Here is a 21,952-nt window from a genome sequence, read left to right as displayed (position 1 = left end):
TGACTTATTTAATTTTGTAAACAAACGTTTGTACATTAAAATGTTGAATCGGTATATGACGTTCTTATACTTTATTTATGTTATGTAGACTATTTTGGTAAATCCGTACGAACTAAATAAAGATCGTCTTCCAGTATCTAAGACATAAAGCAGGATCTGCTTTCAAGACCTTGTCTACTAATGACTAAAAGTATCTCATTACCGGTGCATTTGAACTATGCACATCCTTATTAGTGTCATCCCCGTCCTTAATTTTTTCGAAAAAACTGATTAATGTCATCTAAATATACAACAACATGTTTAGTCTCACATACGTGCAGCAAAAAGGTGCAATGTAATACATGAGAACTTTGATGACTATAACTACATCTTTCAAACACATAATCTCCTAAATCTACTTTATAATTATGCTCTCGTTAAAGAATTGACAAAAGCAAGATGTGATATGTTATAAGATGGTGGTATGATGCAGCGGAAACGTAACAATCACGAAATCCTGCTCATATTTAGATAGTCCTTTGGTGCTTATCTTATCATGGCTTGTTGATTTGCTATTTGTACATCCATCCTTTTAAATAGGATATAAAAAAGCTACTACCGCAACCAAGGTAGTATTTGAAACACGAATTTGGCTTTCAACTCCTACTGATAGTTGATTATGCTTGATCAATGTTGTTGTTATATTATGAATGGACTTTCTTTTCTCCTAAACAAATTAAGCATGTATTGTTCTCCAACAATGTTCATAATCAGCAACTTTGCAGCAGCTAACTATATAATTCCATTGCGTATACCTAAAAATCTCTCCTTGCTTGGTTTTTATCATCGCATAATCTATTGACCATGTTCTTATCATTATTTGACATGTGTCATACACATAACAAATGTCTAATGCCTGAAAATATTATAGATAGCTAGGAATAATCCTTCATCTCTATCACTCAAAATTACATTAGGAGTTTAATACCCCCAAGCAAATCTTGAAACCTCTCCATCAACCAAGATTAAGAGACTTTAACCTCATATAAGTAATCTCACATGGTGGTGAATTCTTGTTGTTGGTCTTGTATGAAGTGTTGATCATGACAACATGAGGCCATGTATGCAAAAACTTAACAAATGTATTAGTCAGTTGTGCACCAGCATCCGTCTAAAACATGTACTTATGCTTAGTATATAAATATAAACAATGTTGTATTAAAGACTTACCATCTATCGCTTCCAGTTTGATACCCTCCCTCACTTCCAGTTTGATAGCCCCCCTCAGGTAGTGTATATTATCCATGCTAGCATAAAATTCAAAATAATTTTATCTGATGGAGGTCAAAAAAAGGCATATTGCCTATCAATCTCACTAAATTGTCTGATTTGATCTTGAATGTCATTTGAAAGTCTATTTATTTTATTACGATCCTCCAAAAAACTATAAAGGGTGGTCGTGTCTTGAATTATCACCAACACACACTTTTACCTTACAAGGTTGTTTGTCAGGTTTACGGCAATATCCAATAATCATTAACAAACAACCACATACCCTAGTTTTTGTTTCTAGTAGACCCATATTCTCTAAGTCTGCAAGTGTCCTCCAAACCTACCATATTAATGACAATGTGAATCAATACTAATTGTGAATGAGCTTGTTTTTTGTTCGTAAGAAGCTCGATTGAAATGAATCTAATGGGATTAACTATCTCATTAGCAAAAGCATACAATTTATCTACTGATTTAAAGTGCCAATTTATAAGATACTACTAAGAATAATCTACTTCATCATCGCTAGTTAGCTCAAGATTTTTGAAATCAAATTCGTCTTCCATATTGCTTTGATATTGAGATGGCTTAAGTTAATTTAGAGAGAAGTTGAAGAGATTACCAAAATCATACAACAGTTCTACCTAACACTCAATTGCCAAACAGATCCCAAGTCACTGATGTAGACGTAATTGAAGAAAAAGCAGGATTTAATTTAAAAGGATTTAGCTTAAAAGTAAGAAAAATAAATAAATTTCATATTACAAGAAAAAAGCACTGCAGATACACACCAAAAACTACACACATCCTACTTCATCTAATTCCATTAAATTTCCTAGTCAAAAAGGATGAATTAATTATCTATCTCAGCTTGTTCATAGTTCGCACTGGAAACAGGGCACCAAGTTGCACGGCCATTACAGGAGTGGAATTTGATTCTCCAAACCTTGCAGTCCACCAATTCAAGTTTGATTCAATAACGTTTCAAAATTGCCCAGAGGTTGTTGGTTTTGTTTCATTGCACCTCTTCAAAAAATTCTTCTTCTTGTTCTGGCAATGTTGGGTATCTTGTATTATGAGGACTAGCTTGCGTAATCCCTTCAGCCATCAAGGGCCTCACTGCCTGCAATTTTTTAACTTACAAAGCTTAATTATCCAAGTAACGCCAAATTCAAAGACAAACCACCAACACCAAGATAACAATGCTCATACATATAACCACAACTCTAAAACTTAGTGTAGTATTATGTCTAGTGATCATAAAAACTTCAGCTTGCTAATAGATCCTTTATCTCTTTGATTTTTCTATAATAGCATAAAGTTGTTTTATTAATTTGTAGTGAAAGAACAAGACAAGATACTAATAGATTGAAAAAACATGCGGACTAGATGAGAACATAAAACGAGTTCGTTGAAGAGATTAAGAAAATATGTGTGGAAAAATAGAAAATTAAAAAGAATGGCTCAATATAAAGTGTAGCAAAACCAATGAAACAAATGGAGCTAGTTATTCATATAGTAAATTCAATAATAATCGACTGTAACACTTCCCTATTTCAAGAAAATCATCCAGAAACTTCGGTTTACAGTCGATTATAACGGTAAAATTCGATAAGCAAAGTGACGGTACTCACGAAATGGTTAGCAAATATCACATGAAAAATAATACATGGTCCTAAACAAGAATCTTTGAGTCTTACCATATGTAGGCAATCTTCTCAATATATGGCTACTAAAATATTTGGCAGTCTTCTCAAATCAAATACTAGAATTTAGAAGAAAAAAAAAACTATATTTTTATGTATAGCGATAATCCTAGATATTTAATCTTTCATATACTCCTCCATCCTAATTTAGATAACAATTTAGTTAACGCGTTTCAATCTTAGAAACTATTCAATATTTATACTCGAAGACTAATAATAGCATGCTATTTCATCTCACTTAATTCTTAAAAACATTATGGTACAATTTATGTTAGATTTTTCATAACAGATAATTTCGATATTTTGAACTCTGTAATTTGAATTTTTATATAATTAAATGTATTAAACTATTTACGCTTCTTATTTATGTGAATTTACAAATGATGTTTGCAATCAAATGGTCAATAAGAAGCAATATCTATGTTACTATAAGAGTAAAATTGTGCATATTTAATCCCCCCAAACCCGACTTTAAATGGATTCACTTGGCATTGGGGTAATGGCACCCTATTATATAATTTAAGATATTAATGGCCAAATTTAAAATTTAGCAAAGTGCAGACTCTAATTTTGACAGAACAAGTATTGGAAATTCATCATACAAATAAGTCATGAAATGACCAAGCATTAAGTTTATGTTATGCAGAAGGTAGTTTCAAATTATGAATGGTCAAAATTTTACTAGGTAACTTTTTTATGTTATAGGTACATTTGGTAGTAAGATTGTAATTAGTTATAAGTGGGTATTAGTGATAGCTTAGTAGTTAGTACTATAAAAGGGGTATAAGGGTGTATAGATTTTATGAAATATAATGAAATAAAACAATCTTCTTCTCCTCTTCTAAATTTCTTCTCTTCTCCTTCTCTTTCCTATTCACATGGTTGCTTGAGATTCAACAACCATAACATTGGTATTGGAGTCATTCTTTCCTTGGCACTAATAGCAATATTATTTCTCTTCTATTCTTCTAATTGAAATTACCCATAATTTTTCCATTGTCAAATCTTGCACACAACTTGTTTGTGAAAATACATTACCATGTTCCTTTTGAGTTCTTGGTGTTTTTCCCCAAACTAGAGAGTTCTTTTAGTGGTTGCAAAGATGAGAAGTGAAGAGTTTTACAAAATCATACAATTTGAAGAACCAATTATCCCACAACTTGAAGAAGCCAAACAAAAGAAGGTTATTCAATCTTTTAAAAAACTTTTGAAAAATGATTGTTTTGATAGTTGGGATAAAAGATTGTGTGAATGGAGTAATGAACCAATTCCTGATCATAATTGCCAACATAATAGTGATAATTGGGGATTTATTGTAGTATATGACGAAGGAAATGATTATGTGATTGCATTAGAGATGTTCGATAACATGCTTGATGTAAATACCATACAAGAATTAGCAACGTGTAATTTAAAAATTGACACACGAGAATCTTTAAATGTTGATCACATGAATTCATGTGTAAAAAGTAAGTTGGGTTCTAAAGGCTTTGTTCATATGGATGGTGATTTGGTTAATTGTGTGATTGATGACATGAGTGAACATGATTTAGTTAAAAATCATGAATGTTTTGTGAAAATTGAACCAGAAAATTTATTTTCAACATGTGGGGATATTCTTGAAGTTCATTCAATTGAAAGTTCTATTCTCCAAACTAAGAATCTGCTAAGAGAAAGTCATCAATGAGGTACTTTGTCAAGAGTACAATCAAGATCCAAGAAGGTTAAAAGAAGTTGAGATGTACGAGAAAAAGAGAAAAGTTTGGGCAGAATATACTAAAGTAGTGCTTGACCCACCTTAGTTGTTAAAAATCAAAAAACCGAAGATTTCTATGCATGTTTTTAGTTTTATTCATGAAGTGATGAATAAGTACAATAAAGATGCCTTGTTACTTGATCATTATCAACAATCCGAGTCTCAAAATCACAATGTTACTCTTAAAATTCAAGCAAGTGTTGGGGAAAATGGAAGTACTGTAGCACAATTTTCAACGCAAATGATGTTGCTTGGTCATTTATTGGCAAAGAAGATTCGACTAATAATGAGTTTCAAATCTGGTGCTCAAACTAATTTGGCATGGAATCAGAAATTACCGATATTGATCTTACTTCATTTCTCACTATTTTGGGCATTTTTTATAGTGTTTAGTTTTAGTTAAAAATTATCTTGTATTTTTGTTTAGATTTCTTAACATAGACTTGAGGACAAATCTTTTAAAGGGGGAAAGTATGTTATAGGTACATTTGGTTGTAAGATTGTAATTAGATATTAGTGATAGGCTTAGTAGTTAGTACTATAAAAGGGTTATAAGGGTGTATTAGATTTTATGAAATATAATGAAATAAAACAATAATGTTATAGTTGTTAAATCTCAAGCAACCATGTGAATAGAAAAAGAAAGGGAGAAGAGAAAAAATTTAGAAGAGGAGAAAAAGATTGTTTTATTTCATTATATTTCATAAAATCTAATACACCCTTATACCCCTTTTATAGTACTAACTAAAATACTATCACTAATACCCGATTATAACTAATTACAATCTTACTACCAAATGTACCTATAACATTTTAGTTGTAGTGATTATATCACTTACATTATATTTGGGAAGGAAATGAAGGAAAAGAAAGGGGAGGGAAATAGAGGGATAGTATTTCTTTCATTTGGATACCAGTTGAGAAGGAAGGGAAAAGGAAGGTTGGGGATTGAAAGGAAGAACTCCGTCACATTTTTAACAAAATAAATCCTTCCAACATAGGAAAGATTTGAAAAGAAAACGCGCCAATTTCCTCGACTTCCCCTCCATTTCCCTTCCCTTCCTTTTCTTTCCTTTCAAAAATTTTATCCAAAAATAGAAAGTAGAACAAAAAGAGGTAAATGAAGTAGCGAACCTAAAAACATGGACAAATATTGGTCATCTCAAAATACAATCGCAAGATGAAATTGTTGGGTCATAGAATCATAGAATTAGATAAAGATCCCAAGACTCATGTTTTTACGAAGTAGGATGGTTAGAACCCAAAAGTGTTAAGATGATACATATCAACCACTTGTTTTGATATTGTAGGATCGTCAATCAGAATCGTGATCTTACAAACCATGGTAAACACTCAACATCTTTAAGCATTTGTCGTGTTCAAATGTAACAAGTTTTTTAAACTCAGATGTCAATAGGCAGTCCATATCGTCCTACATGTCTAATAGCATTTTATCTCAAATGAAATATGATCAACTTGAAAGTGAGTTTTCTAGAATATGGAATCTTAATATTATAGACCTCTCATAAAAGCTTCAACATTACATCCTACATTGCTACTCTATTGATCAGTCCTCTAAGGGCACTTGGTCACATAATATTTTGGTTAGAGCTCTCCATTTGAGCTAGCCGTACTATTCCTATGATTTACATCTTGGTCAATACCTTCGTTCTCGTGTAAAATTGATAAGGTACTTAAAAATCTCACTTGGAAAGAGCTCCTTCATGTATAGTTTTACAACGCCTCTTACCGGCCAAAATAATATTTTATATACTTTGTCTTACTTCAACATAGTTTAAAACTTTTTGATACTAACGAATAGCTCCAGACCTTTGCAACAAATAAGAGTGGATGTGAGTCTCATTACCATACTCCAAATAGCTTTTATGTGTGTCTTGAAGGTGTCACATTAGAGCTTGATTTTTTGTGTGTCTTGATTAAGTAGCCTAAGATCCCGTAGGAGATAAGTGTGTCTTGTTTTAGTTGTTCTTATGTTAAAATCAATTTGAGTCACCTATTCATGATCAAAACTCAACCTAATTTAAAACCTTTACCTTTTATGAAGTGTTTACATGAAAAAAAAAATCTAGCTCCGGTGCTCCTCCATCAAGATACTGTTACATCATTCATTTCAGTCTAGTTCTAGTTACTCATGAGAACACATGTGGTTGTCATCATTTTTAATTCACTCCATATGAGTTCTCTTTGGCCTGCCTTGGACAGTTTTACCCTTTGAAATATCTACATTACACTTTTCAGTTTTCATCACGATGCATCAATGGTTGGCACTTGGCGATGCACATGTCCGGAGCAACATAGCCAATTCTCCTGTATATCATCCATATTATCTGCAATTACAACCTTTTTCGGACATCCTCTTTTGGACCCTTGAGTGAAAACCTAAATTTTGTGTTTTCTTGAGCGCTTTCTAAGCATTATGAGTTAACAAGGGGCCTCCTTCAACTAGTCAGCCATACATGGATTTATATAGGCCTCTTTGTAAAGATCAAAAAAAAAATGCGAGAAGCTTTGCAGCTATGGAGGATATAAATACACACACACGAGGAAAGTTCTTAAACATGTATATCAGCTGACGATCATAGAAAGTGGAAAACATGAAGAAAAAAAATTGAAAAAAAAAACCAAAAAAAAAAAAAAAAAAAAAACAAGAAACGCACTGAAAAAAGATAAGTGACAAACCTGCTCAATCTCAGCAGACAACTGAGAGTTCTCCCTCAAGTATTGTAATGCTCTGTCTCTTCCTTGTCCTAACCTATAAAATGAATGATCAATAGGTAAAAAAAGTCATTATTCATCCATAATTCAGAATTAGGCACCTCACAATTCAATAAGCACCCCAAATTTTTCATCCTATAATATATTCCATTTCTACAGACAAGGACAAAGGAAAAAGCATGCAAAAGCTAATGTGCATACAAATGAAACCCAATTTTAGAACCACATGGCTGCGTAGTGAAATGATGTACCTTTGATCCTTGTAGCTATACCATGAACCCTTCTTTATAACAACATTAAACATTTCTGCACAATCCAAAATGCAACCCTGGATATGTAAGAAAAGAAAGCAAGAGTTTTTAGAAAAAATAAATAAATAAAGTGCATGCCTTAGTAACACAAATAACATTCTGCAGTTAATCACAATACTCACCAATTTACTTACACCCTCCCCAAATATAATCTCAAACTCAGCTTGTTTGTACGGCCTTGACACCTGCAAATAATTAATAGATGATCAAAAGAATTTTTTTTCCCAATGTCTTGCGGGGTAAAACATCAGAGTTACTTGAACCAGAAACTAGAGAAGATCCAAGCCCATTAATATCAAGATAATAGATGCACATCAGACTAACTTAGTAAAAGCAAAGAACAAAGTCTCTCAAAGAAAGAAATATACGGAGGTTTGATTGAGTTGGAGTGCTACATGAATTTTACATAGTAAAGAACCACATAAAGAGGTGAAAAAAGACAAACTTGTCACCTTTTCCTTTTTTCAATATAATTCTAAAAGTAGTGCATGAATTACAGTTAACCAAATAGATAAGACGACCAACAAAAAGAGATTTTAAGTGAAAAACTCAACGACACAAGAACATAAAAGAAAAAAAAGGGGGAGGAAGATTATGAAAAGGTAAACAAATATACATAATTTATGGCATAATTAGCATGAATACTTGTCACTGTATTGCTCAGTGGTAAACTATACGATTCAACCTTAGACCTCTACAAAGCAAGTTCCTCAAAACCTTCTTGTTCATTGTAAAAATACAACCATCATTCACCACTAATGAGGTGCTATCAAGTGGTTAAGAGGAAGAACAAATGTTTAGTTATGAGTTTCACTAAATGCCATGCAGCCAAGTTTTTACTCATTTTTACAATTGTCATTAAGTTGCTTCCACTGATCAGGAATTGGGGTGAAAATGAACACAACCTAAACTCTCTAATAAAAAAGAGTTGTTTCTTATTGATCCTTGATTACAAACAATTCTCCAACTTCACATAAAAAAGGTACACATAATATAATGAAGCACTATATTAAAATGTTTATGATTTGGTCAAGTCAAGTTTTAAAAAAAAAAAAAAAAAAAAAAAATTCTATCCTTTCAGCTAAATCAACAAACTCCAAGATTCCTTGGCCTCTAATCCAAATCATAATGCTACTCTAATTTGGATTCATCTAAACAAGGTTATCTAAATTGGATTCTACTTTGGATCGATGAGGGGTCGTATCATTGAATCGTTGGATCGGATCGTAGACCTACGAATTAATTGTAATTTAAAAAAAAGTATATAATGTATATATGTTAAAATTAATTCATATTGTGAGATTAAGAAATCTAGATATGAAAAATAAATTAATTATAATAATGTTGAATTATAAAGATAATAATAGGTATAACATATTCATTGACATTAATACATTAGTAATTAAGTTATTATATTCTTCAAATGTATAGGATAATAATAATAAATAATAAATATATAAAAATAGATAAGAATTTAATATTTTATGCTTATGATTATCAATGTTATTACATTGTAATCATATTTTGCTTACTTAATACAAGTTCAAAAGGAAAAAAGAAACAAAAAAAAAAGCAAAAAAAAGTTGTTTGTAGAAACCGCGGATCCTGGGGGATCCTATATCGATTTTGACAGGTCATGTTCCTATTTTGACTCTGACTTAGTCTATGCTTGCCTCGAATCTATGATCGAATTAGATTGTTTCGGGATTTCAAGATCCTAAGAGTGTACAATCCTACGATCCGGTTTACGATTCCAACAACTATGCATCTAAACTTACATATAGCACCCAATTTGTATACGCAGTAGTATATTAGTAGGGAGAGACCATAAGTGCAAAAGAAAAAAGGATTTGAAGAAAAGGTTCATCACTTGTGGAAATGAAGGAAGATATTTATCAACTAATTTATAAAAGGAAGGAGAAGGGTCAAGTATCCTAGACCTTGATAGTTTTCTTTCTCTTAATTTTTGATTTTTTATATAACATCAAAGAACCACCACCCCCCCCTCCCCCCAATATTACAAATTGGTTTACGTGCCTCCAGGACACAATAAAAGCCAAACGACAATGCATCTCTCACCTTGTAAGAGTTAGCTTAAGAAATGCAACTCAACACCCTCGCAAATGGATGGCTATGTTGAATAAACAATCACCTTTTGACACTTTGACCTTCTGGAAACAATCGCTCACAGAAGACGCCACGTTTGGGGAGAGGGGTGGGGGATATTAAATAGCAACCATAGTTATCAGAATCCCGATTCTGATCTACGATTCTACGATCTTACGATCCAAAAATAGGCGAACGATCCAGATCGTAGTTAGGATCTTAATGTGATAGAATCGTGCGGTCCTATTTAGCTCAAGAATTTAGGTGGTAGGATCATAACACGATTCTACGATCCTACGATCTAACAATCCGATCCTATATGAGTAGTTTCAAACGTAAAATACTTTCATATGATACAAATTTCACTTACATATAAATATATATTTAAAATAATTATATCAATACCTTTATAAATTTCAAGCTTTTCTTGATTTGTTGTTTAAAAATGATTATTAAAAGTATCTTTCTTTCAAAACTTAATAGATGAAGTCAAATAAGTTTTTACTTACACCTTAAAACATAAAAAGAGAACAAATGTAATTGAAAATAAGTAATTCAAAGCACATTAATGCATATTTGAAGGATCACACGATCCTACGATCCGATTCTACCAATTTTGATCCTGCCCCCTCAATGATCTTAGGTAGAATCGCGATCCTAATAACTTTGATAGCAACACAAAAAGTTTTGTGGTGTTTGCAATTTATTACTTTATTCTCCTCCATCCTGAAAATATTAACACTTGATAAATTTGTTTCCTCTTGACTTCGATTATATTCCCTTTTATTGAATAATTTTCGATTTATATAGCTTATCATAGACATTAGCATCTTACTTTACTCTTTTGCACTCTAACACGGACCCGCAATCCAATATCTTCATCACCTTTAACCTGTAAAAGGAATATGTAAGAAAGGTTATTTTCTTGTCAACAATCAACATTAGATAAAAACATAGTCGAAAGGACATAGATGTGAGATTCTTACAGATTTAACTTTCCCAATAGGACGTATCTCAAGGCGTAGTGATGCAAAAAATTTCAAAGCAATCCCTCCACTAGTGACTTCAGGATTTCCATAATACACGCCAATCTTCAAAATTTGGAAGAAAGTATCACTAAATTAGCAAGAGAAAGCTGGGAAAATCAACCACAATAGCACATGCAAAAAAATAACATCATATTATGCACAATGTTACAACCATCGGAGGATCCATAAAGGTTATTGTGGTGGAAGTGTAACCTAAAGGATTGTATAAGGATCAAATCCTGAAACTTTACCTGGTGATGCAAATTAATAGCAAAGACTATTTCCATCAGGCCATAGATCAGAAACAAACAAATTCAGGAAAAAAAAAGGATAGAATACAATTTTATGAGAAAATGATTACCCAATTATCCGACCCATAAGCTTTTAATTGACTATTACACCCAAAAAGTATTCATTGTGCTAAATCAAAGGGTAATTTATAAAAATCAAAGAAAAAGAAAAACTCAATCCATTAAAATAAATGATTTATTTCCTACGGTAACCATTCAATGGGAAATAAAAAAGTTTCTACAGGAATCATTTAAGTACTCCCTCTGCTGATAAGTTGGTTCCATTCTCCTTCTTGAGAAGTCTTCGTAAGTTTTTGTCCCATAGGTATTCTTGGTAAAGTAGCCAATCAGCCCACCTCATTTCTCTCCTTCCCAAATGCTTGCCCCACCTTCTTTATCTCTATCTCTCACCTTCCCCATGATATAGTAAAATATGTAGTTGAGCAAAAACTAGGAAATAGGAGTAAGTAGTAACAAAACACTTTCATATTGTATACCTTATGTCTTATCTGATTCAGAAACATGAGAGTACAGCCAGCCTTCGACGCATTTCCAGACATTTTACGTAAAGCTTGGCTCATTAGACGTGCTTGCAAGCCCATTTGCTGCATTCCAATCTCGCCCTATACAGTAGCATGATAATGAGTCAGCAATTTGTCAATTCCATGTTCTGTAGTTTAGTCAGACACATAAGAGATCATGGCATTACCCCAATGCGATTAACTCTCTCCCACCTAGGTGGAGTTTTAGGGAATCAGAAGTACCACCTTACACTTGTTAATCATATCAAAATGATTGTTTGCATACGACTCTATCAGAAACAAGGGCAACAAAAAAACAAATAAATAAATGGTGACCTCTATCTCGGCCCGAGGGGTAAGAGCAGATACAGAATCTATACATATCAGATCTACTGCACCAGATCTACACATGCGATCTGCAACTGCAACAAAGAAAAGTCAATCATTGACATGAGAAATGAACCAAAAAATATATAACCTATATACATTCGCGATATTACAGAAACACATATCAAAGACCAAAACATTCAGAACATATCTTAAGATAGATAAAGATAGAAGAGTAATAAGTTTACGACAAGATGCCATTTATACAAGGAAACGAAGGGACTCGCAGATTTCCCCAATCCAACAATATCCAAAAGTAAAACCATAATGAATCATGTCAATGTAGTGGCATAAAGAGACTCTTGCTAAACCTTTATGAATCATATACTAGAAAAAAAATAAAAATAAAAAAAAAATCTTCGTAGACAACCCATTATAAAGAACTGGGCACGTAAAGCTCTCAAAAACTATCGGCACGTAAAGCTCTCAAAAACTATCTAGCCAAGTACATGAAAAGATAGCATATAAACAACTGCATCAAGAAGGATCTTCTTACCTATCTAAGCCTAATTAAATATACACCTCCATAGAAGAGCTGGTCAAACCATGCTTCCATACCTATTAGTTTTCCAATAGTGTTCTACAAATTGCATCCACAATGACTATGAAATAGGCATAGATTTCAGTGGGGAATAAATATTATGAGTGTATTGGCATGAGAAAAAAGAGTTGGAGACAACTCTATCAATAATCTAGAACTCAACACTTAGAGCACTCAAGCAATTAACTTCCAACTCAGCACCTTTCTTCTTTTCAAACTTGTAAAGCGCTAAGGTTTTGGAAACTCTGCGTTCATTCTTTGGACATCTAGCCTAATAAAATCCACTATTTTATGCTGCCCAAAACGCTCACTTCCCCACTCCTATTGTCATTGAATATGCTTCACCTCTTAAGATTTGGAACACCTTAAGGCTTGTCTTTCATTTCATTTGTTATTGCAGCTACAATAGTGTTAACACCATTGTAGGAGGATTTTCCAACTTAGGAGCATGTGGTTCAAAAAATTCCAATATTAATAATGGTTTTACAACTTGTAAATGAAAATAACAAAAGTCCTCAAAATGGGTTTATAAACGCAAACGAAGGTGGGTTTGGTTGATTCCAAGACTTATGCTTTCAAGGAGAGAGAGAGAGAGAAGAAGGGAGGGATACATTGAGGACCAGTAGTTCCAATGCAACAAGTTGCTTTGTTTTCCCGGAAAATCTATTCCTCCCCCAAGACCTCTCTGTTATCTATAATATGTTCTTTACAGTGATGTAGAACAAATTCCAGCAGATTATTGATAATACGCAAACTATTGTGTTAGTTGATTGATAATTAACATGTCCCTCCAACTTCCATAGAACATATAACATGTCAATTTTCATCTAAGACTCTTCATAACTGGCCATGTCATATTTTCATTTTAATTGGCTAGAAGACATTATCACCTTGGCAATACTAGCAAGATTTTACCCACCTCTTCCTTATTCGTATAAGCAGGAATATAAATGCTTTGTTTCCTTGTCAGGATTTAAATGACAGGGGATACTCAAAAGAACTTGTAATCTGCATTATCACTTTTGTAGACCAACAAAACTACAACGCCACCAAGCTTAGTATTATTATCATTCAAGTTGCAGGCCATAGACTAATAGTTTATAAATGGAGATTGACGTAAAGAAGCATTGTGGATAATATTCTCACCCAAAAGGCCTGAATATATTTTTAAACAACATGATACCGAAAAATAACAATGTTCTATCTTTGGACCACATACTAAGCAGCAGTGCATCAAGTGGAGACTTCTACTATTTCTCCCTACCTTATCCCCAAAGATCCCTAATAAACTTCTCATGTCTCTCTGTGCCACACTCACTCAGATCTCAAAAGGTGTAAACACCAATAAGAAGACTCTCAAAAACTACAATATGCCACATGGATATGTTTTCTCCGTTGTCTTCTGTAATATATCCCCCACCTATTACATATTAACTACCCTCAACATCAGATTCAGGTCTTTTCTTTCTAGCTCTAAACCACTCAATAAGTGTATCCATAATAACTTTCCCATTAGCGTGAATGAAGAAACTGATTCCTCAAGTAAAGACTTACATATTGATTCCATATCCATAGAATTTCATTTTCCAGAATTTTTGGGTGTTTGCATACCATCTTAAAGTATCTAGATGATAAAATGATAAAACCGCTCGAGTAAAGATAATTATTACAGCTACAGACGACAAAATATCCCCAAAAAAAGGGAAAGAAAAATCATAGATTATTGCAATTATGTTGTAGTATAAGTATAGCAGAAATATAACCTCCATGGGTTTGCTGAAAGACTTAAATTAAAACAAAGAACATCGACCTTCCCAAATTAAGTTTTTGGTATAGTCTGAAATTATAAGAGCTTTATCCCAGGAAAAAAAATACCAACATATTGCAAAATTGCATCACACCACAGCCATTGTTCTTTATCTTAATAAGACCGATACATGAATCCAGCAGAAGATTCATGTAAATGGCAAGCTAGTCCACACCGCTTTAAATAGTTCATCAACTCCATATCCCCAATGCTCAAGAAATGGATCAATTGCATTAAGAAACTCCTTTCTTAATACCAAAAGTCACATAATATCCTTCAATGCAGTAACATGGCTTCAATCTACACAACCAGGTAATGCATAGCAGAGAGAGCACCAAACCTCAACAAATGTCGAGGCTATTGCAAAACATTAAAAGCTCTAAATAGTGGCTGCATCACCGTCGTATTGTAAAGGTTTTTGAGTTTACCACAACCGAGCCGCATTGACGCCGACATCATTTGTATTGGCCGTGAAATCCGTTTCTCGACCATTACCGCAAATGAAAACGTATTTTTGCACTATGAATCTAATGGACAAAACTCAAGGACAATTATCACTTGAAAGAATCCTAAGGAAAGCAACTTCTTATACGAAGGAATCTATGGTAACCAAGTTGGAATAGGACACTTTCCCTTCCTTAAGAATGCAAACTGAATAAAACAACAATTTTGCCATAGCTTGGGTATTACTAGAAACAAAAACCAAAACAATTCATTAATTTTACGATTTTTAAATATGTTAACAAGAAATTGGACTTAATGACGCTCTATCACGCACGTTCTCTCAGTTCAAATTCTTGTATTTTACTTTTTCACAGACAAATAACTTAATATACGCAAGAATTTTAGGAAGTAGAAAATCAGGGTAAGATGTTGGCTAGATTTGAAAATCAATACAAATTACTAAAGAAAATCATTCAGCATTTTCTAAGCATGAGAAACAAACTTATAAGCATATTCTGAACACATTCATAGTCTTAGCCAAAACAAGTAAAATAGAGTGGCGATTTGACGATTAGCGATATAATTTTCTTACTCTCTAATGCCATTTCCCCATTATCCGGTTGGCAAACAATTAAATTCTCTACATCCACTCCCAGAGATTTTGAATATGCTGCATCAAATGCATGTTCTGCATCAACAAGCATTGCATTTCCTCCCAATTGCTGAATATAAACAAAAAACAAAATTTTATAATATTCTCAATATGAAAGTAACTAGTGTACTTCCCACAAGTTAAAATCTGAAATTGAAAATGATTAGACACTCGTAAACAACCTGGATTTCTGCAATTGCATGTAAAGCAAGAGTTGTCTTCCCACTACTTTCTGGTCCATATATCTGGGAAACATTCCAATAATGTTAAAAGGATTCCAGTATACAAATAATAGTCTCTTGCTCTCAGTTTCTTAGTTTCATGCATTCTTCCTTGCCACATGTTGGACTCCACATAAACTAAAACAAATGTATAATTCTGAAAAATATGTTTCGATAATGAAACAAGAATGACAGAATAATGAGTAAGAAAACATTATTGAAATATTAAAATGTCCTTTCTTAGTATAGCCCATTTAGAAGAGTTTAAATTGTTACTGAGGAATCAGGATGGAGATACTTCTAAATTGGGTTTTGAGAGCTGCTTTCATCAAAATGTTCTTATAAATCTAAAAACAACAATGTCGAAGCCTTAATCCCAACATATGGGGTTGCGCACATTTAACAAAACAATTAATCTGACAGATCATCAATTACAAAAATTATACTTTATTCGAACCCTATATTATAATAATCTACAACTAAGAAAATTAATTTCAATGATCCACCATACACTATTCCTCCTACAACCATTCCAATCAATTGTCATATACTGCTGCAAATCGCAACTCTTCATGTTAATTCTTCACTCCTACTATCAAGGCCTGCCTATTCCTCTTTCTAAACTCCTCAAAGTTTTAACTATTCACTTTTAACTAATGGATTTTTAGATCTTATTTGACATAAACAGCTTTTTCTATCAAGACCCTTTCTTATGCTATCAATTTGTGTTACATAATCTCCACTTGTTTATGAATTATAAAATGGGAAAAGTTATTTAGTTAAATTACAACATACAAGTATTTGATAATTTGAAAATTTAGATATAGAGTGTGAATTAAAATTTTGAAATTTGCTTTGCTACCCTTGCCCCATTTGAATTTTTTCCCATCAATGTATTCACGGAACATAAACTAGCCTTACCCAGAATATCGCATATATCTAAAGCTGTAATTATTGAAAAGGCTATCTCAAGGAGATGTGAAAAAAAAAAAAAGCAACATAATGAGATCACCATCTAATTAAAAAGAGTAAATAAAGGGTGGCCCAAAAAAAATCATATCAATACAACGCCTCTATTAAGTCTCCCTTTAGGTTTTCATGATATGGAGAGGGTCCAATGGGCATAGCCTTTATCCTTCGAGGTTGTAAACACAAGATTGTGCTGCATTGTTTGACTAAAAAGCAATGCCTTAATGAACCATCCAATTCAGAAATAAATAAAAACATTTCAGGCATCGCAAACAAAGTAGACAAATGTTGATCCCATTCAACTTTGTTCATAAAACAAAATTATCCACTTACAATAAAATGTTCGATTAAAGAAATAATTTATTAAAAAATCATCAAACAAACTTCAATTGAAGATCGCGATGAATGAAAAATACAAGTATTTGATACCTCTACAATTCTTCCTTTTGGAAGACCTCCACCAAGAGCAAAGTCCAATGTCAAGCACCCACTAGGAAAAGTTTCACTACATCAAGAAAAGGAAGAAGTCAATAGATTTACAAAGATATTGCAGCAAGCAAGGATTAGTTAAAAGATGACAATCAAGTTTAATTTGAAGAACTTTAACGGTGAGCCCCTACATATTCATGAGTTGGACACTTCCCTACATAGTTAATTCTTTCACATAGATTGGAACAAGTATCGAACATGATTTTCAATAAATTAAAAGAGGTAAAAGTGACACCGAAATAAGTTACATACACCAAAGCTCCACCAGCACTGCCCAATCTCGTGACACTTCCTTTACCAAAAGAACAGTTTATGTCATGCATTGCTGCTTCTAGTGCCTTTTGCTGAAAGTAACTAACACATTTAGAAATTGAAGCTTGGCAATAGCTATAATTATGTTGTAAATTAATAAGTAAAAAAGCAAATTATACTCCAATGCATTTCAAAAGCAATGCACAAAATAATATTTCATCACACCTCCCTTACACTCAAGACATTTTTCTATCATGGAAAGTCTAGCTTATTGAGCAGACATCAGACAATGTGCAGCCAAAACATAAGAAAGCTCAGTAGGAAAAAATGTTTTTAGCTTTTCAAGTAAATAAAAGATGCCAAAAATGTAATGCTCAAGTAGACAAGAGTTGAAAACTCAAATATAAAATATGAGTTTGACAAGGTATAGTCTCAACAAAGTTAACAAATTTATCCTTCTTAACCTATATGCTCTCACTTTCACTTTCACATCTGGTCATTTTACTTTTTTTCTTAGAAAACTATTTCTCGGTGTGAATTTCACACTATCCTCCAATAAAGCCTACAAAAAAATATAAATATGCGTTTCCAAGCCTAACATTCAACATATTAGGTAGATCACAACCAAAAACTCTTTAATACATAAGTCAAGAGTCGAAATCAAGTGACCACCAACTATAAAGGCCCTCCTATACATAAGGCCTACACGAGTAACAACTAGGCTGGAATTGAGATCAAAAGTAGGAACCTCACATTCCAGCACATTCAAACACATAATTAGCACCCTTTTCTAGAAAACAAATGACAACAATATGAAATAATAAATAACCCAATTATTCACAATAATCTCTACAACTACTAGACAATAAACTTTCCCCTAAATGATCAACAACCTATAATTTCCTAAATCTTCAGTTTTTATTTTTCTATATATGTGTACAATCTCAAGTTCTAAAGGCTAAAGCAACAAGAAAAAAAATTAAATACATGAGAAATACACCCTAACACACTTGAATAAAACGTTGTACTCCTTAGTCCGTGTCAGCTATAAACAAAGGCATTTTTTTAAGAGCTTTCCAAGAGCATACTATAAGCCCCCAAAAAGGATCTCTAGGTCAAAAGTATGAGCCTTCAAAGTTGAAGCGCTAATAGGTGACAATTGGCTTGTTCCAAACCTTAATATTCATAAACCACTTTGTTTTCATCATAAGCAACAATACCATTCTATTATTCCATTGCCACATAGTAGCTCCCACCTAGGTTAAACATTATTAGATGTACGCAACGATACCCTTGTAATAACAAAAAGGTTACCGAGAATGACTCTAAATCATAGAACAAAACTCGCCAGTTACGACTGTCATGTAACTTATTAGAGAGTTGTTGCGACATTGAACCTTGGTATATAATGGTGCATAAATTTCACGGTCAAAATGTCAAGTTTGCAATTACATGACGTGTAGCACCCAATATTTCACGTTAAAATTTCATTTATGGAAAAGCATTTACAAACTATTTCTTCCAACATCTCCCCAAACTGTAGAGTATCTAGAGAATATTTTTTTTACTATATTTATATATCACACGATATCAGCTATTACAACCACATTGTAAAGGTTTTCGAAGTTACTGCAATCTAAGTACGCAGAGATAACCACAAAGCCATTCTGTGACATAGGTGAAACAAAAAACATGATAGCATTTTAAGCTACTAGGCAAGGAAATTAAAGCATTTTCCTCTAAATAGTACAAAAATTATAAGGCGGAACTTCATTACATTAGGACTTCAAAGTCCTATAAAGATAGGAATACCACCATCAAAGAAAGGCGATGAATCAAAAGCTTCACTATTAGCACATAGCTAATCCGCATAATATTTCGAGCTAGTCTTTGAATAGTTGTACGAGTAAAATTAAGAAATACTGGGCCAATCTGAAGTAAGTAAATATGAAAAAGCGAAGGCAATTTCCATGGTAAGAGTGATTTGCACCACTTACACAAATCACTAGATTTTGTCTCCCTATATTTTGACTTGTCCATTTTTGTCTATCAATTTGAAAGCTTTTAAATGGTGGTTTCAACTTTCAAGATATGGTTCCTCTTTGCCATTGTAACCATTATTGGCTTCTCCGTGTATCTTGGAAAATTGTGTATCTTTAAACTCTCAATTAAGTCCACAATTAAGAGAAATATGGATTCTACCACATAGAGAAATTGCTCTTAAAGCATTGTAATCAAGCACGTCAGAGAAGCTCATGTACGTTCCACATAGATGTTGAGTTCGTCCCGCAAGAATTACAAGTGAAATTAAAATTACAAAACTTAGTCCAATTGTTAGGTTAAAATCACAACATTTTACATTCTATCTTCCTAATACAATTAAACGGCTCATACCCAAATAGGGGTTTAGGGGTTGAATGTAGTTAACCTTACCTTGTCATAACAAAGAGGCTGCCTATACCAAACATCTCCTACTTCACTAAGAACTGCACAGCACTTAATGAATCATGTAAGATTATAATCAAAGAATAAATAAATAAATAAATAAATAAATAAATATATATATATATATATATATATATATATATATATATATATATATATACACACACACACACCTAAAATCTTGAATGTCAATGAGATTTTCAACTTAAACATAATGATCCCCGTAAGTGACAGTGTATAAATATGTTCATGTAATGAATATTTGAAATAATAACAAGCTCAAAGACAACATTTCAAAATGACAATTCACAATATAAAAAATACATAATCAATGAGCTAATAACATTGCAAAATAACAATTCACAATCTCAAAAATGTCAACTTATAATAATGGAAACGCAGGAAAATTAGAGAGGGACAGAGAGAGAGGTACACCGTACACGGTCCATTAAACGAGGGTCAGTATCACCAGAAAGAGCCCCATTGAATTTTCCATTGAATTCAGAACGAACCCTTAATTTCTTGAGTGCAGACTGTACAGAGAGACGTTGAGTTGTTCTACAGAGAAATTGTGGGTTTAACTTCAATTTTGCGGGGTAAAAGTGCAGATTTGGGGGAAGTTTTAACAACTCCATGACCATCTCGCTGAGACTCCAGACACCGCAAAGTTGTAAGGCAACTCAACAGCAGCCTTCAGGGAAGGAAGAAATCACCAATCACCAATCAATAATCAATAAATAATCAATTATCAATGATAAATAATCAATTATCAATAATCATCAATCAATAAAATATACTGTTGAAGAAACAACTTCAGACACGTGTCATATTCTCATTTATATATTATATTATATTTTATATTCAGTTTCTATATTTTATTATTCTTTTAAAAATATTTTATAATCATACATTTATTTGATTATTGTCCATAAATTATTGTCCATATATGATTTTGCAAAAAACTCTTTAAAACAAATATGTTTGATACTTACCACAATATGTACACAATTTTCCACAATATATACAAAGTTTGCCGCAATATGTACACAAATAATGGAACTCTTGGTGTAAATGCAAATAATGATGTAAAGGTTATAATGATGATGATGTAAAAGCAAAAAATACATTTTACACATAATGTAGAATTTGATAAAGTGTGTACCATGTTTATCACAATATATACTCAGTTTACCACAATATGTATAAATTGTGCCCAATATAAAGTTAAAATTACATTTAATTCTTAGTGTAGAATTTCACACTCTTATTAGACTTATCAAAACGTTTTTTCTTTCTTTTTTTTTTTGAATTAATTTTCAGTAAATTAGATTTTCTCTCTTCTTTCTTAAAGTTTTTTTGTCTTTTTGGATTTTTCTTTACTTTGTTGTATGGAGAAATCAATAAAGGAAAAGAATCCTCGAGTTTCACAAGAAAACTCAACACTTTCTTTGCGAAAAAGAATAAAAATCATAGAAGGGTAGTGCAAAATTAAAGCGTCTACAATTTTTTTTTTCAAAAAATCATATCATATCATACAGTCTCTTAGAAACAATGGAATAGTTCATATGAAATTCTCATCGTAAATTGTCATATTGAACAAAATTTTACCAAAGTCTTTGGACATTAGATATTGATTATAATGAAATTCTTTTAATATGGCACCTTGCTACCGACATTTGCTATTGGACTACCTATCAAACTAAGAATACAACACCAGTTGATTATCAAAGTATAAGCAAGTCGATTACAGATTACATGTCATATCTTTTACTGAGGCGAAAAACATTAATGTCTTTCGTTGCGGGTATGGCAGATAATCAATTTAAAGATACTTGTGCGGATGCGGAGAAGTTCATGAACCATAAAAGAATCAACATCCGTTGGATGTCAGAATGTTGGTCTAATACGAAGAACTTCATCTGTGGTTGTTGTCATACATATAATGAGGCTCATTCTAAAAGTGTGGAGGACCAGTTCTTCAAGCAGTTTAGTAAGAAGGTTCTAGATGTAAAAGCAGATGTACAGCCTATAATAGCAAAA

General features: G+C 32.6%; 1 protein-coding gene across 1 annotated transcript; it reads right to left on the bottom strand.

The window, feature by feature from the left end:
* Positions 1-1,943: 1,943 nt before the first annotated feature.
* Positions 1,944-20,704, bottom strand: LOC130828805 (DNA repair protein recA homolog 1, chloroplastic). Its single transcript, XM_057694810.1, has 13 exons — positions 20,353-20,704; positions 17,468-17,559; positions 17,156-17,231; positions 15,719-15,781; positions 15,477-15,606; positions 12,042-12,127; positions 11,682-11,807; positions 10,853-10,957; positions 10,702-10,758; positions 7,883-7,945; positions 7,701-7,777; positions 7,414-7,486; positions 1,944-2,374 (listed from the first exon to the last, which is right to left on the bottom strand). The coding sequence occupies exons 1-13, from the start codon at positions 20,551-20,553 to the stop codon at positions 2,267-2,269; spliced, it is 1,257 nt and encodes a 418-aa protein (XP_057550793.1). The 5' UTR covers positions 20,554-20,704; the 3' UTR covers positions 1,944-2,266.
* Between the last annotated feature and the right edge of the window lie 1,248 nt (positions 20,705-21,952).

Source organism: Amaranthus tricolor, chromosome 12 (genome assembly GCF_026212465.1).
Source record: "Amaranthus tricolor cultivar Red isolate AtriRed21 chromosome 12, ASM2621246v1, whole genome shotgun sequence".
NCBI lineage: Eukaryota > Viridiplantae > Streptophyta > Magnoliopsida > Caryophyllales > Amaranthaceae > Amaranthus > Amaranthus tricolor.
This window is presented reverse-complemented; position numbering and strand designations above follow the sequence as displayed.